Source organism: Eretmochelys imbricata, chromosome 16, assembly GCF_965152235.1.
Source record: "Eretmochelys imbricata isolate rEreImb1 chromosome 16, rEreImb1.hap1, whole genome shotgun sequence".
Lineage (NCBI taxonomy): Eukaryota > Metazoa > Chordata > Testudines > Cheloniidae > Eretmochelys > Eretmochelys imbricata.
Genome location: NC_135587.1, coordinates 23,765,167 through 23,791,242, shown reverse-complemented (window position 1 = coordinate 23,791,242; position 26,076 = coordinate 23,765,167). Strand labels below are relative to the sequence as shown.

Below are 26,076 nucleotides of genomic sequence, written 5' to 3'. Positions count from 1 at the left end.
GCAAGTCTGAGCGCTTTAAAGCGCTAGCGTGGGAGCATTCCCACAGCAGCGCTTTGAAGTTTCCAGTGTAGACATATCCTAAGGGTGTGATGATGTTGCACTAATTTAGTCAAACTGGTGGTCCTTTGTAAGCATATACTCTTGCATCAGTTTAACAAAAGGTATGATCTTGCACTGTCTTAGTTATGCTGGTATAACACTGCATGCATACCTTCTTGCACCAGTTTAAACCTGGTTTACATCAATTTAGCCTGCCCCTGTTACACTAACCTGATGTAAGCCAGGTTCAAATGGATGCAAAAATACACACACAATGTAGCACCAGTTTAATTAAGAAAGTGCAATATCACACCTTTAGTTAAACTGATGCAACTGGGTGTGTAAACAAGGTCTAACTGCCAGCTCCACAAATTCTCTGTGTGTTCTTTCTGGCCTGCACTTCAACAGAGATTCTGCAATTGAAATTTGATTAGTGTGTTTGCTACTGTTCAAGTCCAGAGTAGGCCGTGTCTCACTCTCCCACAGCCGTGTTGGGTCTTCAGGGTTAAAAGGAAAAGGCAAGTTTCAGAAGATCCACCAGGAGCTTGACAAATCTGCAAAACCATATTTATGAGGTTCCTTTTTTCAGCTATAACCACAGTACCCTGTACGCTGCAGCAAGTTTCACCTAAAGTCTGCATCTCCCTGGTGGAAGTTCCAGGGTAGCTTCAGATACAGTATTAATTTTAATATTATTAAATTTTATTTTTAATTCAATGAAACCTATGCATTAGCCCTTGTTATTTCTTTTTATATTAAATGCAGGTTGTTTTGCATTATCTCCACATTTTCAGATTTTTATATGGTGTAAATTTTTATAAAAACTATTTCCCCATGCTAATATTTCCCCCTACTGTTACTCACACCTTCTTGTCAACTGTTTGAAATGAGCCATCCTGATTATCTCTACAAGTTTTTTTTCTCCTGCTGATAATAGCCCACCTTAATTGATTAGTCTTGTTACAGTTGGTATGGCAACACCCATTTTTTCATGTTCTCTGTGTACATATATCGTCTTGCTGTATTTTCCACTGCATGCATCCGCTAAAGTGAGTTTTAGCCCACAAAAGCTTATGCCCAAATAAATTTGCTAGTCTCTAAGGTGCCCCAAGTACTCCTTGTTTTTTGTATAATGATACCTACAGCCTAGCAGCTGTCAAGGGGCAGATAAAGGTTAGCAGCTGGGAAGGTGAGACACACATGTGGAACATACACAAGATATTTCTGCTAAAATGAACAGCAGTGAAGCAGCTAATGCTGACATTGAAACTATTCTCTTTTGCTTTCAGAGGTAACACCCTACTGGGCAATTCACACTCTTCAGAGATACAGTTTCAGGCTGTCTGTTGTCAGGTGTCACTGCTTCAGACTGCACTTAATTCAGATGTTGAGGTTTTCTTTGTAATCATAAATGCTGAAAAAACTTTAAATGAAAGTTTAGATTTTGGAGCACAATTATTCAGCCGGGGTGAATTACACGGCTGTAGAATTATGGAAAACACGGAATCATAGAAATGTAGGTCCTTGGAAGGGACCTTGAGAAGTCATCAAGTCCAGCCCTCTGCACTGAGGCAGGACCATGTAAACCTAGATGACCTCTGACGGGTGTTTGTCCAACCTGTTTTTAAAAATTTCTGGTGACTGGGATTTCCCCTTTAGAAGCCTGTTCCAGAGCTTAGCTACCCTTATCGTTAGAAAGCTTTCCTAACATCTAACCTAAATCTCCCTGTGACCCGAACAGCACACCAATGCTATTTGCCATACGTTTGTTATGATATTTACTTAAAGATGGAATATAAATATATCATTGGAATACTAATAATTCACTGATCATTAATATTCTGGCATGATATATGTACAGTAAATCCAGAAAGGACTTCAGAGGTGTGCTGGAAACATGTGACTAAAATGTGTTTAAACCAGGCATGTCAAGGAGAGTTGATAAACAAGTTTTCTCCAGACATAGGAAAGAGGCCAATACCTCAAACCAGGTGTGGCCAAATTCAATAGGCTATTCATTTTTACAGGTATCAGAGGTTGCAGGAAGAGATCATTTGCATTGTAAAAATCACTAGTGGGGAGAAACCAGCATGGAGACAGAGTCTACACCAGACAGCATGGCATCTATACCTCGCAGGGAAAAAACTAACTTTATCATGGGATACTCTTCACTCAGAAGAACAAATAAATTTGTTAGTCTCTAAGGTGCCACAAGTACTCCTTTTCTTTTTGCGAATACAGTCTAAGACAGCTGCTACTCTGAAACTCAGAAGAATGTCTTTCAAAAGTTTACTGGACCGTAAAGAGCAGGGAGAGAATCCCTACGTTATCCTTCATCTGAGAAAACAGATACCCAGCACTCTGAGCTCTGTGAAGGGTCCTGGCCAGAGAGTCTGATCAGCCGTGCTGGAAAAAACACCTTGGTCAGAAACACTTCTTCAAAAAGAGAGACTCGTTTGTTAAATCAGGTTTTAGTCTTAAAAGCATATTTTTATTTTTGTTTGCTAATAACCTTTTCTATCTTTATTCTTTATACATAGTACCACTTAAACCTCTGTCTTTTTGTTTAATCAACTTGTTTTACTATAAACCAATTCAGTCCTTTAATTAAAATAGAGTGTTTGCTAACCCCAGCTGAGGTAATAAGCTGCTGGGTACTGTCTCTTTAAGGGAGGCACAAGCAAACTGAGCATTCAGTCACAGAGCTGTGCATAGCAAATAGATTTGGGAGCTAGAGGTCACTGACTGCTACCTGCTAGGCAAGATTTGGGCTGGCAGAGCCCTGAAGAGTTTGCTTATAAAGCAAACAAGCTGACGTGTCAGTGAGCTGTCTCACAGCGTAGCAGCAGCTCTCTCTTGAGGCTGAGAGGACGTAACAGAGTTATTTACGGTTCTGGGAACCCCACAGATTAAGGTGGTCCTTTGCTGCAGACTAAGCCCATTACTTCTTGTCCTACTTTCAATGAACATGGAGAAGTAATGATCACCGTCTTCTTCATATGTGAAGACTTATGAGGTGCCCCTCAGTCTTCTTTTCTCAAGACTAAATATGCCCAGTTTTTTTCATCTTTCCACAGAGGTCAGGATTCCTAAACTTTCAATCACTTTTATCGCTCTCCTCTGGACTCTCCAATTTATTCACATCTTTTCTGAAGTGTGATGCCCAGAACTGCACTCTGTATTCCAGCTGAGGCCTCACTAGTGTTGGCTAGAGCAGGACAATTACCTCCAATATCTTACATACAACACGTCTGTTAACACACTCCATAATGACATTAACCTTTTTTGCAACTCCATGACATTGTTAACAAGGAGTCTGGTGGCACCTTAGGATTGACATTGTTGACTCATTCAGTTTGTAATTCACTATAACCCCTATGTGACCCCTATAACATGAGACACTTTAATAAGACTTAAAAGCAACATAAACAAATTTAAATTGAAGAATAAGTTTCATTTGTTGCTGTTAGGACAAAATTCTTAAATCAGATGTTCAATCTCACTGATGTTAGCGAGAGTTATGAGTACTGAGAGCGTAGCTGGTCCAAAAGAGATTTAAGAAGTGTTACTGGGATATGCTCTTAATGCCGGTAAGGTCAAGAAAGGATTCAACTTACAGCTTCTTGGATTTCACATCGGAAGACATGAATCCTGAACAGTTCTGCATTGTAGTGGCTTTCAGTGAAAGCAAAGCAGTCACTCTCGGGGGTCCCATCATGCCCTCGCACACAGAAGAGAATTTTATAGATCGGATAATTTGCTATTTCTGTGTGTGTTTGAGGATCTAAGAGCCTGTTTAAAAAAAAAAAAAAGTAAAGTAAAGTTTTGGGCTTTACAAGGATTACTTTGGCCAACCATTTATTTGTGAGATTGACAGATTCCACTGATATTTAGAAAAAGCACGCTACACAGTCCCTATCCCCGATTGTCATTTATCTCAAGACATTAATTATATGTGAAATTCTGACCCATCCCCAACCCCTGTGTAAATGCCCCTCTCCCGCAACAGAGTACAGTCAGTCAACATTAAAATGGAATCCTATTAAATGGGTCAGGTATTTCCATCTTGCCTGAACCACTTCACTCTGAGGTGACAGGACAGGAAAGAAAAGCAGTGCTGGATTTGAATGTAAGTTATTTGTTTGACTATTTTCTCAAAAGTGCAGGTACCTGAAGTGCAAGACACTTATGTCTATAATTTCCCTATAAAGCTCAGACCTTCCCATTCAGAAAGCTGACCTAACCTACAGCAGTTCACGCATATTTCAGGTCACACAATTCTCCCATTCTCACAATAGCCCTTGCCTGCCCTTCTGTGGCATTCTTTGGGGAGGACTACAGCCTGTTCCCTGCCTGAGACTTTGCACATCAACAGTTTTACAGTCCTGGCTCTGCCTCCCCTGGGATTAGAACTCAGTTTCTATTTCCAAGGAACCAGTAAGTAACTGCCCCAGCCACCATTTCCAAGACAATTCAGATATTAAAGAAGATTCTGTGCTGCCCCTTGTGCATGAGAAGTTCGTTGCAAACTGATCTGTAAGGCCACTTGACCATCTCTTCTTTAAAATCCCTCCAGACCCCCTTCTGCCACATTTAAAAGAAATCCCACATTGCTCATATCTCCTCCTAATTGCGATTGGTAGCTTGCTCTCCTTTGACAGATGGAACTGATCAGACTGACTGCAACAGACTCCAGAGTGTTCCTGAACGAGCTTCATACCTCACGGTTCCTTCAGACACATTAGGCACTGACAGGGTCACATCTAAAGAAATCTCGCACTGGCTTCGTAAGATAGACATCATTCTCAGGGCCTCCACTTCGCTCCTGGGGGCGTTCACTGAGGCACAGCCCAAGTAGGTAAGCTTGCTGAACACCACACTGTCCTCATCTGCCACTGGTGTAAAAGGGCTCGAATCCTCACAATCTGCAACAAGGCACAAAGTGACAAATGAAGAGGCAAGCCAGATGGTATGCGTTAGTAAGCTTCAAGGCAGGCCTCCCAACAACCAGGGATCTGAAACCATACAACGACATTCACAGAATCAAAGAAACACAGGGAAGAAACCTTGAGAAGTCATCAAGTGCAACCCCCTGAGCTCTGGCAGAGCCACTATGCCTAACAGGCTGGACAAACACCTGTCTTTAAAACTTCCAATGATGGGGATTCTACAACCTTCCTTGAAAGCCTACTCCAGAGCTTAATTACCCTAATAATTAGCAAGTTTTTCCTAATACCCAACCTAAATCTCCCTTGGTTCAGATTAATCCCATTACTTCTTGTCTTACCTTCAGCAGCCATGGATAACAATTGATCACCATCCTCTTTATAACAGCCCTTAACATATTTGACTACGGTTGTCAGGTCCGTCCGTCCCCCACTCTTCTCAAGACTAAACATGCCCATTTCTTCTAAACCTTTCCTCATAAGTCAGGCTGTCTACACCTTTCATCATGTTTGTGGCTCTCCTCTGGACTTCTCTCCAATTTGTCCACATCCTCCCTGTAGTGTGGTACCAAGAATCGGACATAACCCTTCAGCTGAGGCCTCACCAGTGCTGAGCAGAGCAAGACAATTACCTCCCGTGTCTTACATAGGACACTCTTGTTAATACACTCTAGAATGATATTAGCCTTTTTTGCAGCTGCAGCACATTGTTGACTTACATTCAATTTGCAATTCACTATAACCCCCCGACACTTTTCAGCAGTGCTGTCACCTCGCTGTTATCCCTCATTTTGTAGTTGGGCATTTGATTTTTCCTTTCTAAGTACTTGGCACTTCTCTTTACTGAATTTCATCTTGTTGAATTCAGACCAATTTTTTAATTTGTCACGGTCATTTCAAATTCTAATCCTGTCCTCCGAAATGCTTGCAACCCTTCCCAGGTTGGTGTCACTTGCAAATTTTATAAGCATACTCTCCACTTCACTATCCAAGATATTAACAAAAATATTAATAGTACCAGACCCAGGACCGACACTCGTGGGACCCCACTAGATCCGCCCTCCCAGTCTGACAGCGAGCCATCGATAACTATTTTTTAAGTATGGTCTTTCAACCAGTTGTGCACCAACTTATAGTAATTTCATATAGACATTACAAAAAGCCAGGACAGACTAAAAGGGATATGGAAAGCCTGTGATTAGAAATAGAAAGAGAGCCACAGGGCTATCCAAGCTCTTAAGATTGACTTTCTCCATGGGGGTACACTCTAGCATACTGTCCGAATGTACTCATTTTCACCAAGGCAGTAAAAGTCACAGGCATTCTAATCGGACCAATTTAACAGACAGCACATGTTTAAAGCACTCATCGTGGTCACACTGTGAACTAACCACCATTTTCCTTCAGGACAGGGGTTTCAAAACTTTATCCATAGTTTGAACAATATCTTAAATGATCTCATGGGCCACCTCCCCTCCCAATGGGAAATCACATGACATCCCTCTGGCAACTACAACGTTACTCAGACAGAAAAGTGACATCAGAAGTGTACTTTTAAATTCTTTTAATGCTATTTAGCAGCTAAAAACAAGAATTAGGAAGCTTGAGTTGGGAGAGGATTTTATTGGGGATCACTGAAAAGAGAGAGAGCGCATGCTAGCTCTTTGAGTGATATCAGAACTATTTATTGAATTCACAAATTTTGTGCAAGCACATTTTATAAGCCTAAACCTTATGAATGAATGCCCATGGGATGGAGCATCTTCACTCTTTATTCTCTGTAGACAAATAAGTTGAGCATCAGACACTTTTCAACCCATGCATGTGGGTTTTTCAGGTGAGACCGCAAAAACAAGTCTGTGCTAAAAAATTTTAAAAGCACCCAAGTCACCTAAGAATTTTTGAAAACTTCACCTCATCTGCTCTGCAATACCTTTGAAGACCCCGTGCCAATTTTGTAAGAATAGGAGCTTTAATCCAGTATCTTTAGACAAAGTTCCCTTTCCTCTCACAGTGCCCCAACTGTCTCCTGACCTCTACCCCAGAAGCAGCTGCATTTCAGTGGAAACATACATAAGATGGTGAAGTACTTTGGGATCCCTCTGGGTAAAAGAGACCCAAACAATGTAATACATTCACCCTGTTCATCTGCATTACAGCACATTGTTTCGAGTTTGACTATACTATTGATACCATCCTACTATATGAGCAGACGACATGACAAGCGCTTCATACATTGTGCATCACACGTAGAGAAACACAGAACTTCTGATGGCTGCTAGTAGGTACTCCCCAGTGTTTCCTAACCTCCCTGTGTCGGTTTCACTGGCAGGATCATCTCAGGTTTCTGGAGTCCTGTCATCGACACCGGGTTAACAGTAGAGGATGCTGAAGCCTCAAGAAGGATGGGATCTTCCCCTTCTCCATCAGTCCGGCTTTCTTCCCCATGTTCCCGGTCACTGGACAGGTCTTCCATGGGTGGATCCATCAGCACATCTTCAAGTTCCCTCTGCAGCTGCTGCTCACTCCCATTCCCTACAATCTAAGGGTCATAAACACAATCAGGACAGGGGTTAAGGAAAAAGGATTGTTCAGTTGAAGAAAAACTCACATATAAAGAATTAAAGAACAACTAGCATAAATCCAGACTTGCCACCAGCTACAACTGCACAATCTAAACGCACAAAACTTAAATGAAATCCAGACATGCAGCAACTGATTTCACTAGATTTAGCATATGAGCGCTTTTCTTCAGAAACAAAGCTGGCCTTGTTTAATACTTCAATATACCTTACAAAGAGCTCTGAGAGCAGGAATTACTTGGACATCGGAAAAGAGAGTGAGGTGAGTGTCCTCCAAAACTAGTCAGACATCATATAAAGTATACGCAAATAAAAGTATTAACAGAAGTTAGTACTATTATGGCTTCTATGGAGGCCTTCAGTGGCAACAGCAAGTGCCTAATATTCGATACACTATGCTGTTTGTAAGGAGGCAAAGACCTCTGTCTACTGATAAAATAATAAGATTACACAGGAAGAGGGCTCAGGAGAGGGGAGTCAGAAATAGATTTCTACCCTTGGCATCAAAAACAGAAGCCATTTAGGTGAAGTATTAAATGCACACAGTTGTGTTGCTTGCTGACACTGACCCTGCAACCACTTAAATGGTGCAACATCAGAGCTTTAGGTGGTAAGAGGATGGAGCCATCATTTAGTACTCTGCAGTGGCTAAAGTAAACTGAAAATCTAGCCAAGGAAGAGGAACACTGCTGGCTAGGACATCTATAGGGATACAGAGGAGCTCTATGGAATGAGGGAATAGAATAGAGGCGCATTATGAGGTACAAGGTGTAAGTGTTGGTTTCTACAGCTGTGCTTCCAAAGTGCCTAAAACATCACATTTCAGGAACCCATTACGTAATTTACCAACCAGTATCTCTACCTGTCACAATGGTATTTAGATATAAAAGTGAACCAAATACCATAGAACAGACAAGGAGATGCAAAAAGCATCTTGAAAGCATTTTGCCGAGTGGCAGCCAATGATATTTACTAATGTTCTAACACTTAACTTGTTGGTAGCCATACCTATTCCTGTTGGCATTGTACCCCATTTTCCTATGATCGGACATCCATTTCCATACCACACCCATCTTTTTTAAGATACTGATGTAAGACACTGCCCATAAGTTAGAGTTACATCAGTTCAGTTATATCAGATCCCTAGCACCTTTTATTAGTCCTTTCTGTTAGAATTTTTTCTAACTCTTATCCAGAAAAAAGAATCTGGAATTAATTCCTGTTCTCCTCCTCTCCTTTTTGCTTGGAAACTAGACAGTAAAGCATGAAGAAAGACTCAGTTCACACAGAAGTCTGCCCAGAACACCTCTTACATAAGGAAGCATATAATTCTATCTGCACCATAACAAATGTATCTTAGTGGAATATCAACTCATCCTGAAAGCTTTTGAAGCAATGGCCTATGTCCTCAGAGTCAAATAGTAACTAAGTCAACCCACAATCCAGGTAAGACTGTCAAAATAACACACCAAAACAGATGCTGTGGGAGCTTCGCATATTACAATTAGAGCCTTGAAATGAAATCTACTATGAGAGCAAGAAAAAATCTGGATTAACAATACCTTGTTACATGGATGTTCATATGAGTCTACACAGTACATGCCCTCTAATGAAAATTAGAGTAAAATTCCCAGCAGGAGATAGTCACCTCGTTACTGGTTCTCTTATATCACTCAAAGTTATTCCTGTTGAGCTGTAATTCTGACACACAGCAGCTGCCACCTGCAGGCCTTCAAGGATCAATCCCCATCCTCAACATATCTCCAAATTTCAAACACTTAAATTCACAGATATTAAGGTCAGAAGGGACCATTATGATCATCTAGTCTGACCTCCTGCACAATGCAGGTCACAGAATCTCACCCACCCACTCCTGCGAAAAACCTCTCACCTATGTCTGAGCTATTGAAGTCCTCAAATTGTGGTTTAAAGACGTCAAGGTGCAGAGAATCCTCCAGCAAGTGACCCGTGCCCCATGCTACAGAGGAAGGCGAAAAACCCCTAGGGCCTCTTCCAATCTACCCTGGAGGAAAATTCCTATCTGACCCCAAATATGGCGACCAGCTGAACCCTGAGCATGTGGGCAAGATTCACCAGCCATATACCCAGGAAAGAATTCTCTGTAGTAACTCCGATCCCACCCCATCTAACATCCCATCACAAGCCATTGGGCCTATTTACCATGAATAGTTAAAGATCAATTAATTGCCAAAATCATTTTATCCCATCATACCATCTCCTCCATAAACTTAACGAGTTTAATCTTGAAGCCAGATAGGTCTTTTGCCCCCACTGCTTTCCTTGGAAGGCTGTTCCAGAACTTCACTCCTCTGATGGTTAGAAACCTTCGTCTAATTTCAAGTCTAAACTTCCCGACGGCCAGTTTATAACCATTTGTTCTTGTGTCCACATTGGTACTGAGCTTAAATAATTCCTCTCCCTCTCTGGTATTTATCCCTCTGACATATTTATAGAGAGCAATCATATCTCCCCACAACCTTCTTTTGGTTAGGCTAAACAAGCCAAGCTCCTTGAGTTTCCTTTCATAAGACAGGTTTTCCATTCCTCGGATCATCCTAGTAGCCCTTCTCTGTACCTGTCCCAGTTTGAATTCATCCTTCTTAAACATCGGAGACCAGGGAGAAAGTGGAGAAATCTCAAAACATGTCTAACACCTTCCCCAGACTTTCCAAACCTTCACTCTGTCATCCCCACAAAACACAGAAATAAATATTACATTTATGTCTGAAAACCCCAAATTGCATAGCGACCAGATGCTTAGGGTTTAAACAGTTCCTTGATTTCCTAGCCATTTATCACACATGAAAAACAAAAATGAAAATCAACTGCTCTTTCCCCCTCTATACTATTTAAAGTGAATTTAGTTCTGATCAAAGGCATCACTTTGACAACGCTGTACTAAGTTCTCTATCTTGTGAAGCAAATGCAGTGGCAGGCCAAGCTTTCCACACAACTGCCACCACTATGCCTTACGCCTGAACTGACTAGCCCTCACGGCTCATTCAATCCTTGACCTCAATGCTGAGCCTGCCAAAGGTGCCTAATTAGTGCCAACTGTGGTGGCGGTGGCCTTGTTTGTGACCTGAATACCTGTTCACTAGTCACTGAACTGAGACGTACACAGCATTTTACATACGCCACTGAATACCCTTCCAATGATAAATTTCAATTGTTAGTGACCTGGGCCAGAGCCAAACCAATGATCTAAGAGGGGGAAAGCTCTAGCTTTTCATAGCACAGTGGTTTTCATCCTTTTCTCATTTGCAGACCCCTAACATTGTGAATGGAGGTGCGGACCCCCTTGGAAATTCAACCTGTGGTCTGCAGACCCCTAATATAGAAGTCTTAGACTGAAAACTGACTGAACAGAACTCAGCTACACATGTTATAAGTGCTCAGCACAGCATTTGACACAGAGTAAGAAAAGGTGCTGAACTGTGTTCTTCTATGGTAACAAAACTTCCGGGTTTTGACCTGTAAGTGGGGGTAGTCACATACTTTTGACTGATCAGAAAAACAGAATGCCTCTTCTGGAATCTGAAACTTTAATATTTTCACCTTTCGCAGACCCCTTAGACCAGTGGTTCTCAACCTATTTACCACTGTGGGCAGCATATGCAGCTCTCTATTTGTAGAAGTGGCCCACATAACACAATATATATACTACCTGTGTGGCCCAGAGGATATCACATGGGATGAAACTGTGTGCTGATTGGGCCACAAGTGGCCTGCGGGCTGTAACCACTGCCTTAGACATAGCCTGTGGACCCCCAGGGGTCCACGGACCACAGGCTGAAAACCACTGCCCTAGCAGATGGTACATGAGGAGTGAAACAAATCAGCAATAAAAGCAACATAGAGCACATGAAACTGAAAGCGGGAAGAATCTAACGCGTATTATTGTAGAGTCCAGGCCAGCAAAAAAATCCCCAAGCGCGTCCAGAGCCAGGCTGCTGATGCTGTGGAATCGCTCACAGAGAGGAGCTTTTCAGTACAGTTTCAAGGTTTCTTGCATTTAATCCTGGCTCATTTGCCTGCAGCAAAGGAAAGAAACCACCTCACCAAGACGTACGGCCTTAGAAGCCTCAGTAACTTGTGGCTGTCTATGAACAGTCACAGAAGATAAGGCAAACAAAAGCCAAGTAAATACCTGTGCACCTCATTCCAGACTACGATTAAAAAAATGGAACAAGAAACATCAGTACACTTGAAACCTGGACACAGGGCAGGACTCTTACAGCTGCATTCAAAAGCCCCAATGTGGTAAACACAACAAACATATTGTCCAGGGGCCAAGATAAAAAAAAACAAACACCGACTTATATGCAAATTGGGTGCCAAGGACAGGAAGACAGTGATTCAATGGTGCTACTAGTGAGCCATGTTCTAGGAACAGTGGGGGTCATTTAAGGTGTAACAGTTCCGTAGGTTTGTTGGGAACACACAAATGATCAGTAAGAGGCAACCTCTGAACCCCGACAAAAGTGGGGGTGCAGAAGGGAAAGGCAAAGAGATTAATGATCTGGTAAATGTTTGTTTGTCTGTCTGTTCAGGACAGATGCTTTCTCTCATTTTAACAAAAACTGGAGCCCAGCATGATCCCAAAATCATTAACTATAAGATGTTGCAGCACCACAAAACCCATTTATGTGCGCTGCCATTACCGGTACCCAAAACAAACCAAGGGTAATTTTTATATTTTATCTACCCCCTGCTACCCTCAGGTGTGTGCACATGCACACAAACCACCAGCCTTCTCTGCCCTGAGAGCTTATGTACTGTGCTCTTACAAAACACCCATTCTACAGAGTGCTCCAGGGATGGGATTTTTGTAAATTCAATTCATGCCAACTGCCAGCTCACACAAGCAAAGTGACAAGGGAGAAAGTGTTGACAGCAGAAACCGCTGATAGGTGGCATTTTTGGCATACGCTCAGTGAAAGCACCCCTTTAAATTGTGTGAACCATGTACGTCAGCATATATAAAAAGCAAAAAAAAGTTAATAGTTATGAACAGCTACAGAAAGATACAGGCCATGACTACATTTTCAGGAGCAAATGTATCTTGCTGGATTTTATACAACTTTTTACAAAGAAACAAAAATAGCTATTAGCTCAGACAGAGGTCTATATCAAAGGAACACAAGATGAAGAGCTCCTCAGGCTCAATATGCATCTTATGCAGTTCACCAAACAGAGCGTGCAAAGAAGCTTAAAACTCAGCAGGATGCCTGGTGAGGAAGCAAGAGAAATAAGATCCGCGAACTGCAGTTCTAGAATTACAGAGATAAAACAACAATCTCAAAATCAATGCCATTCAGATTTTTTTTGATCAATACAAATTTTTGCCTCCTTTGGTGGCAACATGATGGCAGCTGGACTTAGAGCAGATACAAACAAATGAGATTAGTCATACATCCTGAAACAGTTTGTCATCCCTGAGAAAAGTCTTCTCCCCATTTCTGCCTCTGACACATACAATCTGGGCAATCCCTACTTGGGATCTTTTTTTTTTTTTTAAAGGTCAATTTCCATGTGCTGCTTCCATGCATCTAGATAAGATATACATAAAGTGCCCAACACAGTGTTAACTGCCTCCTCCTGAACCTAGCTTTCAAGTTCCACAGATAAACAGTCAACTAATACAGTGGAATTGACGCCTGGAAAGCAAAGTCCATTTTACGGAAGCAGTGGACAGGACTGTTCCCCATCAAGACACTGGAGTTATCCTTCTAGTCTTCATTTCTCTCTAGTCCCCTGACAACAAGCAACTGATTTCCATTCATAAAGGCAGCCATTTCCAGTGATAGAGGTTTGTTGTCTCCTTACGCAGAAAGGAGGGGGTTAACAAAAGAAATTCCTGCAGGAATGGCTTTGAACTGGGCACCTACTTACATTAACTAATGTATAATGCTTCCATTAATCATTCAGATTGCAGTTATAAAGAAACAGCATGCTCTCTCAAAAGACAGAGTACAAAAGGAAAGGTTCAAGGTGATTCACTTTGTTCAATGATTGTACCCAGCCTTTGCCCGGAATTCATGCTGAAGTTTACTCATAAAACCCAACAAAACTATCGTAGTGTTTAGTTCCAGATCAGGAAATAGCATAATTTTGTTTGACAATTACTCTTAACCTAGAATTAAAAAAAAAAAAAAAGACAGCTACACAGTAGTACCAAGTTCCAGTTTTCCGAGTTAGAAATATGGAACACACAAAAGATTCTGAAGGATTTCATTATTTGGACTCCACTTTGGAAGTAAATGTATCTGAAAAGCAAATCTGGGTCAGAACATGGTTGGTTGAAGAGGATTACTGTTATTACTCCGCAAAAAGAAAAAGGAGTACTTGTGGCACCTTAGAGATTAACCAATTTATTTGAGCATAAGTTTTCATGAGCTACAGCTCACTTCGTCGGATGCATGCAATGGAAAATACGGTGGGGAGATTCCATATACACAGAGAACATAAATCTCCCCACCGTATTTTCCACTGCATGCATCCGACGAAGTGAGCTATAGCTCACGAAAGCTTATGTTCAAATAAATTTGTTAGTCTCTAAGGTGCCACAAGTACTCCTCATTCTTTCTGCGGATACAGATTAACACGGCTGCTACTCTGAAACCTGTTATTACTCCATTATATATTTGTAAACTTTGTGAGGTGCTGTATTTGCCTTGTAGGTCACTTCATTTCTTTTTATATTACAAGCCCAAATGTTACTGCACTAAACATAAATGTGTATCCTGAAAATCAAAAGCATCGAACACCCATAGCTGGGTAATCATTACAACTGCACTAGGAATCCAAACATCTCAACTTTGAAGTAATACTTGCTTCAGAACGAGCCATTTCACATCTCCAAACATTATTTGGCACTAACAGAGTGGAATGGATTCTGGTAGTCGTCTCTCTTCTGTAGACTCAGATAATCCTCAATAGTTTAAGAAACTGATCATCTTCTCTCACATAACTATTCTTAAGACAAGGAATTCTTCTATGCAGCGTGCTGAAATTCTAAGACTCAGTAGATACCCAGGCATGGATTCTAAAGCAGACAAGTGAGGCTACTATTCCTCTTTGGAGCTAAATTTCTGGATAGAACCTTGTGAATCATTTAAGGAAGTCTCACTTGTTGATATAATTTTGAAGACTATTCCTTTGCAAGGGGAATTATCGCTGAATCTTTTGCAATTGCAATACAACTACATAAATCAATTTTTTCACCAGATGAAAAAGTTCTTAAGGAAAAAGAACTGTTCTTCCACTAAAGGCTGTCTGTTGTGTCATCTATAATAATGTATCCATTAAATGGCTAGTACATAGAGATCAGAAAGGAATTCAAGAAAGCCAAGTAGAGCAGCTGGAGATACAAGAAAGCTGTGGAAAGGCATCAGGAAATCTGCAGTGAAGTCTTTGTTCAGCCTGCCACCTCCTAGCAACAAAGAAGAAAACAGTCCCACAGAGGGAATACAAGATCTCTCTCTCCCTTTGAAATTTGGATTGGACATTCTTTGCATGACAGATCTAACTGACCTGAGATCTCAAGGTCTCTTACATAGATGAGAGTTTTTCTTTCAACTCCCATATAGAACATTCTAACTTAGATCAGCCCTGGAAAAGATCCACTTTATACTATAATATATGAAAATACAGCTACAGGTGTAAGAGAGTTTAGAGTGCCCATCATGTTTCTATCACCACATTTTAAAGCCACTGAAAGGTTTCCTTTATGTTAGACAGCCTAAGTGCATAACTCAGGGAAACAACCTGCAAAAATCCCTGAGGGTCTTTCCAGGATAGCAATCCCAGAAGCGAAAAGAAGAGGTCGATACCCATAGAGTTCACATAACTTGCTCCTGGGCCTGTGTTCTGAGGTCCATGCTACACGTCATGGGTGTAAGGTTTCAGGCTACTTCCAAATTTCTTAAAGAGAACCTTTCACGTTGACAAACTTTAGTACATAGCAGAACCAACAGGCAAACTGATGACATATGTGCATTAACAATGGCTTTCTCCCCTGAATTCTCCCAGTAATTCTAACTGTCTGAAAATCACAATTTATGATTGTTTCATCCTAAACACTGGGTGACAACTCCAGTAAAGGATTCATCAAAATGAAAAACCAAGTAGTGATGGAGAGAGCACTTATTCAAAACATAAATATCTACAATGACAGCAGAAGTAATTAGAAGAAATATCAGCAAATGACACTGATTCTTGAATAAGCTCTCTCTTCTTTCAAGTTTTCAACAATAGAAGTCCCTCTTTAAGCTCTTCCATGGTTAGTTTGGGTTAGAAGAATGAACGAACTCAGGTTATGGATTCTTACCTTCAGTCCTGTTTTTTCATCATCACTACCATTATTTGTAGATGGCGTTTCATCCCCTTGCCTGGAAACCAAGACAAAATCTTCACTGTTAAGAGTGGATACCGAGTCTGAAGACACACTGATTTTTCCAACAGAGACCTTGTCATCCATGACTTAAAAAGGAAGTTCGACTCATGAATGAGATTAAATTTTATATACTCCTGAAAAACAAAAATCATAAAAATACTTATATAGAAGTTTGTGCTTGAAGCTCAAATGTTTCTTTTCAGAAACTTGATGACTATTAAAGATCAACACATCTGACTGCATAGCTAAGTAACAGTTCTCAGTACATCAGTGTGCACACATGGTCCAGGCTTTTCAATTTGCTGTTAAACTCTTTACTCTGAAAGTGCTGCACTGGTTTCCACAGATCACAAAACAAATTTATATTTTGAAGTGTTTCATGATCACTTTTCCCAGTGAAGGCCCATCTATACTACAAATAGATTCACATCTGAGGACCTGGTTATAACGTTTTCATTGTGCAGTGTAGATGGGGCCTAAAATCATACTCCCAAGCAGTGCTAAAGTTAATCTTTTTAAGGAACATGGTTAAGATCTTGTCTACACTGCCAAATGAGTGTTGTAACTAAATCCCAGACACAGTACTGTCTGTGGTGTAAAACGTGCTCTTGTGCTATGCCTGGTGATGAAAGACATTATTTTCGGGCCAGCATACTTCCAACTATAAACCCAGTCATAACCTGGCCTTCCCTTCACCTATGTTCATACAAATATCATGCTAGGGTTTTGTAAATATCAGGACAAGCCAATCATGAAATTCCACTTACAAATAATCTCAACATTATATGACTTAACTCGATATAGCTGTACTTGAGACACAATGGACCCCTGAGCTGAGCAATATTTTATGCATCTGCACTGACACTTTTGTATTATAAGAATCAGCTCTGGACACCCTATCAAGAAACAGGAAGAACAGCATCGGCTGGTTCAGTGCTGCAAGTCAGAGCCAACAGGTAGGCTAAAAAAAGTCACAAGAACTGGCACTGAGATACACTTTAGATAAATTTCAGAGTAACAGCCGTGTTAGTCTGTATTTGCAAAAAGAAAAGAGTACTTGTGGCACCTTAGAGACTAACCAATTTATTTGAGCATAAGCTTTCGTGAGCTACAGCTCACTTCATCAGATAGATAAAGGGAACAAAAGGTGGAGTTCAACTACACACCTCCAACATCAAAGGTTCTTAGAACCCCTGGCTAAAAATAGAATGCCATGGTACAAAGGGCCAGTTTAATTCCTTAGTGAGTCCCGATTACATGCTCATCACAAGAGTCCCAGTCTTTACTGACTCCAAAGGATGACCAATCCTGAATTTTTTTGTCCATTTGAATTGTGCCCTTTGTCCTGCGGGGAACTGACCTCACTTGGCTGCCAAAATAGCAGCCAAGCAATGAGACAGCTTGGCACAGATACATTTTTCCAAGTGCACAGAGTGGGTACACAAAGAAGAGACCACCACCTGAGAGGACTGCTTTTTGACTTGGTGCCCTACAAAGTCCATAAGCCATGCACAGAAGTTACTTTGGAATTAATGTTGGATGGATTTTCAGCATCATTTTAGGCATGAATTTTTAACAGTGAGGGTAATTAATCATGGGAACAATTTACCAAGGGTCATTGTGGATTCTCCATCACAGGCAATTTTAAATCAAGATTTGGATTTAAGATACGTGTTAGTTCAAAAGGAATTATTTTGGGCAAGTTCTATCGTCTGTCTTATACAGAAGGTCACACTAAATGATTGAAATGATCCTTTCTGGCCTTGAAATCTATGAATCATCATGCCTGATGAATGGGAACTGTATTGCAGGCAACGGTCCTAGCCCCCTCCACCAATGGGCTGGCTGCACACTAGGACTCAGTATATAACCAGATGACTACTCCTTACTCTGAGAACTATTTTCTCCTCCAATGGAAGGAGCATCTAAAATTAGAGTAAGACAACCTCACAATAAACTTTTACTGCCCCAACTTGTGCAAATATATTGCCTTCTATTTTCCCACAAATGGACTGTACGATTGCTCTTAACCTCTTATGAAACTTTTCTCTGAGTGCCAAGTATTATTACAGCAGCATTTTCTTCCAAACCATACATGCCGACAGAAACTGAGTCGTGAAGGTCACTGAAGGAAGGAGCATTGTGTGATTCTCCTTTGAGAGACATGGAATTCTTGAAAAATGCAACAACATCCTACTCTTGTTATATTCAGGCAATTTCACACTAATGAATAAAAAGGCTGAAAATAGCAGCCTAAAAGCCAGTTGCTGTTTTTTAAGTACATGGCAAAGGCCTTGAATGTATATCCCCACAAAGGCTTCTAGGTTTGATTTTTCTTAAACCAAGTTAGAATTTCTTGAACTGTACCCAACCTACTGCTGCCAAGTAATTAATAAAACTGCCACTCATGCCTCTCTGCCCTGTCACTGAACTGAGGGAACAGTGTAAATTTAAGGAAGATTGTAACAGTAAGACATGGAAGATCAATTGGAATATCACATCCATCATCAGGTCTAGGAAGGCTTGAGGATGTAGTATATCAGAGTGACCCTTGTTCTTAGAAGCCACAGTTTACACAAAGTACACTGCTTCTGGACAAAAACATAAAAGTTTATTCATGAACTTCCTCTCTTCTGACCCACATTGGCCATATCCCCCCTAATCTTATCTGCTCGTGTGCAATGTTTTCCTGATGCTCTACACAATAGTAGGTTTGGAGAAAGTACTTAAAAATACTCTCAAGCCCAGATGATCCCCAAAATTTGCCCAACTAAGGGGCTCCACTGACCCCCTGTCAGAGGCCCAAGGAGTGTACTTTAGTTACATAAAGCAGCCAGCAGCCACCTGTCTTTAAGATGGGTTGTGGCCCACAGAGATAATCGGTCCCAGTTTACTATCTTCCACCTTGATCTAAGCAGTCACTCTACAGATTGAGACTTGCAGACTTTGCGAACAGCACCTTAATAATGAAGCTGAGGGCAGTGCAGATGACCATGCTCTAACAGCAGTAGATATAGCAGGGAGAGCTGAGCAGCACAGAGACGCTGATCCGAGGAAAGAGCTTTATGAGTGACAAGCAAACAGAGAGAAGGCATGAAAGGAGTAAAAGTCTCATTTCAACTCTATTATCTAAGGATGCTTACCGGCAAATACCATAGGATTACTGCCAAGTGTTTTCTGATAAGCCATCTCAATACTATCCTCACCTATGCCCAGGAAGGATGACATCAAATTTAGCATCGTCTGATGGAACGATTCCTTTATTACCTTTAAAGCTTTTCCACCTTTATCTGAGCAATACATTTTGCCTTATTTCTGAGTTTTCTCTGCTGTGTTTGTATCACTGGCCACAAGGTTAAAAACCCCGTCTTTGCTTTTTGTTTCAGACATCAAAATTCCAGGATCAGCTTCAACCTGAGTCTGTCAGTCTAAAAAGCTGAAAGTCCAACATTCTTTCATTTTATACCCAACAAGGAATATTGGATAGGAAACCAGCAATAATCAGTCAATGGTTATTAGTAATAATTTCTGAATTCCAAGTACAAATCTATTATGAGAGGCTCATTTCTACACCACCTACAAAATTTGCAGCTCATCTGAAAATAACTAAATTATTAACAAAATGTAAAATAAAAATAAGCCCCCCAAACCTTCTCTTAAAATATTTTTGCCAATACCTTGCAAATGAAGTGTGAATGAATATCTATACTCCTGAAAGACAACAGGAATAGAAGAGCTAGATCATTAGCAGCCATTAAGATAAAGTAAGGTAAGGAGCAGTTTAGCAATATTTTGGTATAGCATGTCTAGCTTGAAGTGCTAAATTTAATCTATTTTCAAAGCCTGACAATCTGGCACCTTTCACCAGCACTGAATTCACTTTTAAAAAAGAAAGTATGCTGTGATTTCACATACTCTCTACCCTTCAAACAGGCATCACACACAATAATAAGGGAGTGTGTGTTATTGGCTAAATTTATCCGCTACAGTGCAACAATAAGAGATCCAAATGAGCCTGATTTTCCCAACCATATACTGAGTGATACCTTGCTCTGCAAGTAGTCTCTCTGAAATCAATGGGACCAAGTATGAGAAAGTTACTACTCTGCACAAGAAAGGGTAGCAGGATCTGGCCCAAAGCAAGAGGCTTTAATGTGTAATATTAATGTAAATTATTGGCCTCTCACAAATCACTTGACGAGCAAAAATCTGTATTCTGCATACAGAAAATATCAGATTTTCAATTCAGAGAAATTCCTTGAAGGAATTTTATCAATTGTTTAAAAGTGTTAGTATTTTTATCGGACCACTGATGCTGAGAAAGAAAAGGAGCATAGCTGCCATAATTGAATGAGAAAGAGCAATAATGAATTCCCCTGGGGTTTTTTGTTGGAATATTGCCATGGTTTAACTCACATGAATTTCCACATTCCTTTACTTTGCCTTGCCTCTTTCAGCACCTTCTATATCTAGAGTTACTTTAGATCAGAAAGCTCCCTGTAGAGCACCCCTGGGCACTTTACCTGAACCAGAGAACTTGACGGCTGCGTAACAGGGAGTCTATGAGCTCACTAAAATAGGAGCCCATCTAAAAGAACTCACGTCAAAAATTTGCAGAGCAATTAGAGGTGGCAGCACCATGAATCTCACAGAATCAGAGAGCAAGAAAACACAGCAGTAGAGACAACACTAGCTATATGATGCTTCCAGCTTGTGTAAGAAACTCAGCACATGCATACCTTGCATCTGGGAGTGAGCCTCTCAAGCCCAGGTCCTCAGACTGGTGGTAGCAGAGCTCACACTAATGCTTTAAAAGTATCTAAAAGTAGCTGTGCAGACATTGCTTTGATGTCATGGCTTAGGCCGGAGCTCAAGCTCTCAAGTCCACATCACACACCTGGCTTCAGAGCCCAAGCCGCAACACCTACGCATCAATTTTTTGAGCACTAGCGCAAGACCTGCTCGCATGAGTCTGAAGACCCAGGCTGGAGGCTCACACTCAGATGCAGTGTAACCCTTATGGTTTCCATTCTCACTGTTGAGAGGTTTAGGAGAGAAGGTCCCCACCAAGCACAAATCTCAGATTATGTGCTACATCGCTGCTCAGAGCTCTCCCAGAGACAACTCTAAACATTGACCGTGTCCCTAAGCTTGTAACTATGGGGTTAATTTCAACACCAATAAAAAGTAAATTTTCAAAAACAGAAGGGGTAACTCCTAAGACACCAGCAACTGTCCCACAGAATATGGATCTTCAGGTCACAGGTTCTCCAGTAAGGGAGGGAGAATGTCTAGAAGAATCACATCCCACAAGGCTCTGTTATAATTTATGGATCCTTTTTTGGTTGCTTTTGATTTTTGCTTTTCATTCCACTCTATTCTGTGCTGATTAGGCCTCAGCTGGAGTATTGTGTCCAGCTCTGGGTGCCACATGTCAGGAAAGATGTGGACAAATTGGAGAAAGTCCAGAGAAGAGCAACAAAAAAGATTAAAGGTCTAGAAATCATTACCTATGAGGGAAGGTTGAAAAAATTGGGTTTGTTTAGTCTGGAAAAGAGAAGACTGAGAGGCGACATGACAACCGTTTCCAAGTACATAAAAGGTCATTACAAGGAGGAGAGAGAAGAATTGTTGCTTCTTAACCTCTGAACATAGGACAAGAAGCAATGGGATTAAATTGCGGCAAGGGAGGTTTAGGTTAGACATTAGGAAAAACTTCCTAACTGTCAGGGTGGTGAAGCACTGGAATAAATTGCCTAGGGAGGTTGTGGAATCTCCATCATTGGAGATTTTTAAGAGCAGGTTAGACAAACACCTGTCAGGGACGGTCTAGAGCAGTGCTTCTCAAGCTATCTGATGTGGGGAACCGGCAATTTTTTTTCCAATGTGCACGCAAACCGGCAGCCGATGGCTCGCAGACCGGACCACCACTTTGAGTAGCACTGGTCTAGATAATACTTAGTCCTGCCATGAGTGCAGGGGACTGGACTAGATGACCTCTCAAGGTCCCTTCCAGTCCTATGATTCTATATGGAAATGAAGCATCTAAACCCCTCTTGCTTCAACGGAACAAAGAATAATTGTACTCCTAATTTTTTAGCTCCCTGTAAAGAATTGTTCTCAAAGGAGTATCATGGCCATAAGATGGTGTAGTTTTCCCATTGGACCCCTCCTCTCAGTCAATCTGAATTCAAGGGCCAAATGAAAACAGGAGATTCATTTTAAGATTAAGCTTCCTCAAGTTGCCCTACCACTGCAATTCTCATGAAAGAGAGAAGCATGACAAGTAGAGATCTCAGGAAGGTGGTTAAATTACCCACAAAGCCAGGTATCAGAAAAAACATAAAAGAGTTCAAGCTAACACAACTTTAAACCTGTTAAGGATTATCAGTATAGCTGATTTGATAAGGATTTTATTTTTAATCTCGAAAATGTGCTCGGGACAAAACGCTTATGTCAGGCTCCAGCACAAAGCAATTGCTCCAACTGTGGAGACAGACTGTAGGCCCAGGGAAACAGTGGTTTATAAAAGAAACGCTGACACTGCCTTAACCAGAGCAGCAAAAGAATGTCACTGAAATGAGTTCACTGCGAAGAGTCTAATCTCACAAACCAGAATGACATTCCAATAGCATTGTGCACATCTACAGGTCTCCCTTTACAAGCAGACATAGGACATAGATCCGTAAGTACAGAGAAGCAGTTAGCATGGAAGATAATGTACTCCAGCCAGAGGTTAGAGTGACCCTTATAAGGGTGCAGTGTGTATTTATTTACACAGCTTACATCATTCACTGGGGATTCAAACAGAAATGTATAGTTACATTTATTGGACCAGCATGGCTCTTTGAAAATATAATTTGAAACCTTCAAGCAGAAGCAATGACCTTAACAGTCTCATATGATACATGCTACTAAAAACTGTCTGCAGCTAGACTTGGAAAGCAGAAGGAGATTCTCATGCCTAACTGTCAGCTAATCTGTTCACTGTATAACTATAGCCAAGTTTGGTCAGGGCCTTGGCCTTCTAATGTTAAGCAGGACATAAGGATCATTACACAAAACATGATAACATCCACAGAATTTAAACAGTTCCGCAGAATTCTATTAAATGAGGAATCGTGTAGCCCAAAAGTCTTACAGAATTCCTGAGTCCAAACAAGTGTATTATTTTGTCTATAAAATCTCTACAGATAAAACAAATTTGGGAATACAGACCAGCCTATGACAGGTTTCAGAGTAGCAGCCGTGTTAATCTGTATTGTAAAAAAGAAAAGGAGTACTTGTGGCACCTTAGAGACTAACAAATTTTATTAGAGCATAAAGCTTATATATTTTTGCAGCATGAGATACCTAGACAGAATCTGAGCTCCAGCTTTGTATTTCTTCAGCACGAGGCAAGGTCACTTGCTGGTTTAAACTAGTGTAAATGGTGTATTCTCTGTAACTTGGAATCTTTAAATCATGATTTGAGGACTTCAGGTAACTCAGCCAGTGGCTATTGGCCTATTACAGGAATGGGTGGGTGAGGTTTGTGGCCTGCAACGTGCAGGAGGTCAAACTAGATGATCATGATGGTCCCTTCTGGCCTTAAAGTCTATGAGAAAGTTATAATTGTTGCCCCTTGCACCACCTGCATTTTAATTTTTCACTTTTTTTATCTACCTTAATTTAAAACAAACAAAACTGCAAAGGTGAACACTGTAAAATCTACAGCTACCAAAATCCAATTTCATGTGAAACTTTATCAGATTTTTCAAACATATAAGGTAGTACAGTGCTTGTTTATTGATACTTGTTTTCAATCTCTAAACTAGGATCACCAGTGCTTGGAGCTTACCTATTCCAAACCATAAAAGTCTAAAACAGTATGTGCACTCACAAACAAATAGGATAAAGAAAGGAGGAAGATTGAGACTGGAATGTAAATCAAATGAAGGGGAAGTAATAAAGTGCCAGATTCTAGCATCAATGTGATATCTGACAAGCAATGACTGATACACTCCCAGAACACGAAGATCCGAAAATGGAATTTGGTTATTTTGTTGACATAACTCAGTACCCATGAAAAATAAGCTCAGAACAGTCTGGCAACACAGATTTAAGAAAAATGGTCTTATGGTTAAGGAAACAATATAAATTTGAAATCTAGTCACTTTCAACTGAACTTCAATTGCATCGGAGTCTTCTGGCAATTTTTGTAATTTTACAAATGCATTCTCTTTAAAAATATATTTCTTTCCCTTGTTGTTTGGGTGAGTCTATTACACAAGGAGAAATTAATAAAAGTCCCTAAAATATATAGCATGTGAGTAACTTTACACATGTGAGCAGTGCCACTGAATGCAATAGCATTATTTATGTGCAGACAGTTACATGCATACATGTTTGGATGGTTGGAGCATAACCAACTAAATGGAAAAGAGTGAAAGACTATCACTTTGGTATCTAAGCACCATTATCTTAGTGTCTAACTAGGCTCAATTAGTTACTCTCAGATACTTTTTAAATGCTGCCTGAAATATACAGAGAAGGACAGAATACTATTATTAGAAACTACATTTTTTAGCAAGTGCCTCCAATCCCCACACCAGTTAACATGTGTGGGCAACAACTGTCCCATGCATACTGGATTCCTTGGCATAGTGACGTTATCTATTCATATGTCCATGTCACCCATCACAATATCCAGCACCCAAGCCATGTGTGAAGCATCCCAGGGGTAGCCACCTCATATCTGAAGGGACAGGTGGGTCTCTACCCACTTCTAGATCACACTGCCCCATTGCTTTTCTCCCTCCCTTTGCATGCACAGCTGTCCCTAAGCAGAACATGCAATAAGGGTATCATCAATAGCTCGAAAGCTAGTGACAGCTATAATGAACATTGCACATGTGTTTCTATTACAAACACCAACTTTCAGATGCTCAACCCTTCCAGATATTTTGCAGACTGTATTTCTACCCAAGAGTTTTTGTCAAGTTCAAGCAAAAGTGGTCCAGAGGCTTGACTGTGACAAATAGTGAGAAAAATACTCTCCCATCAATCAAACCAAACATGTGACTAAAACAAAACAGATCCAGCATGAAAACAGCCAGGGGAAGGATGGAAGAGGACATCTGGCCAGAAAATAGATGTGACTGAGAATTGTATGCGCACATTCCAGTGAAAACCGTCTGGCATTTAGCCATGTGATTAGAGACTGAACAAGACTTTCTACACATGCAGTACACTCAGTATGATGGTAAGACACTTTTACCAATATTGTGCCTGTGGATGAGTTAGGGGTGCAGAGGTCAAGACAGGGCCCCACAGAAATCTAGTCTCATGCACGACAGAGAAAGGTGCTCAGAGATCTCAGGTGCTAAAACAACTTTGCCAGAGAGCAGCATACGGTGGAGCGCTGCAGGCAGAGAGCGGGGAGCTAGCGCGGGGATGCTGCAGCATGCCCGGGGGACCTCATGAAGGGGCCCGTGCTTCACAGGGCACGCACCTTGCCCGCGATGGCATATGCCGGGGTGCCTGGCCCAAGACTTCCAGGTTCTGGAGTTTCCTCCTCATCTTTTGAAACGCCAGCAACAAAACCAGCCCCGATGCGACGGTGGCGCGCCCTGCGGACCCTGACGGCACGGGGCGGGGCTCGGCCCTCAGGGGCGGGCACCGTGCAGCTGCGGGGAACCGGGTACCAGGGGCTACGCTGCCTGGCACCGCCGGGCTACGTGAGGAGCGGCCTGGGCCCACCGCCGGGAGACCCAGGCCTAGGCAGCGGCTGGCCGCCAGGCGAGGCCCAGGCCCAGAGGGGGTGCAGGCAGGCTCAGGCCCGGGACGGGGGAGAACAAGCCCAGGCCAGGCGGGGGGAGCGGCCACTGGGTCTGGAGGGCTCGGGGCGCCTCGGGGACCGGAGACCCCCAGATGCGGAAGAGACGCGCGGAGTCTGACCTGGCGACACGAACCGGACCTACCCGAGCCGCCGCCGCCGCTGCCTCCTCCGGCCGGGCCTCGGCCGCCGCCGCCCCCACCACGTGACCCAGGCCGGAGGGGAGGGGGCCGGGAGAGTCTTCCGGGTCAGAGGAAGATGCGCTTCCGGGGC

The 26,076-nt window shown here is 41.7% G+C and overlaps 1 protein-coding gene across 2 annotated transcripts in view; it reads right to left on the bottom strand.

Moving 5' to 3' along the window:
• RABGAP1 (RAB GTPase activating protein 1) overlaps positions 1–26,072 on the bottom strand; it is a 127,719-nt gene extending 101,647 nt beyond the window's left edge. The window contains exons 1-5 of one of the 2 annotated variants that reach the window (XM_077836151.1): positions 25,949–26,072; positions 15,921–16,120; positions 7,293–7,527; positions 4,760–4,964; positions 3,657–3,831 (exon numbers count right to left, since the gene is read on the bottom strand). In XM_077836151.1, coding sequence (XP_077692277.1) covers positions 3,657–3,831; positions 4,760–4,964; positions 7,293–7,527; positions 15,921–16,070 — 765 coding nt within the window. In that variant the 5' untranslated portion in view covers positions 16,071–16,120; positions 25,949–26,072. Of the gene's footprint in view, positions 1–3,656; positions 3,832–4,759; positions 4,965–7,292; positions 7,528–15,920; positions 16,121–25,925 lie in introns of both variants that reach the window. The other variant, XM_077836152.1, reaches the window with a different exon arrangement.
• Positions 26,073–26,076: the final 4 nt, after the last annotated feature.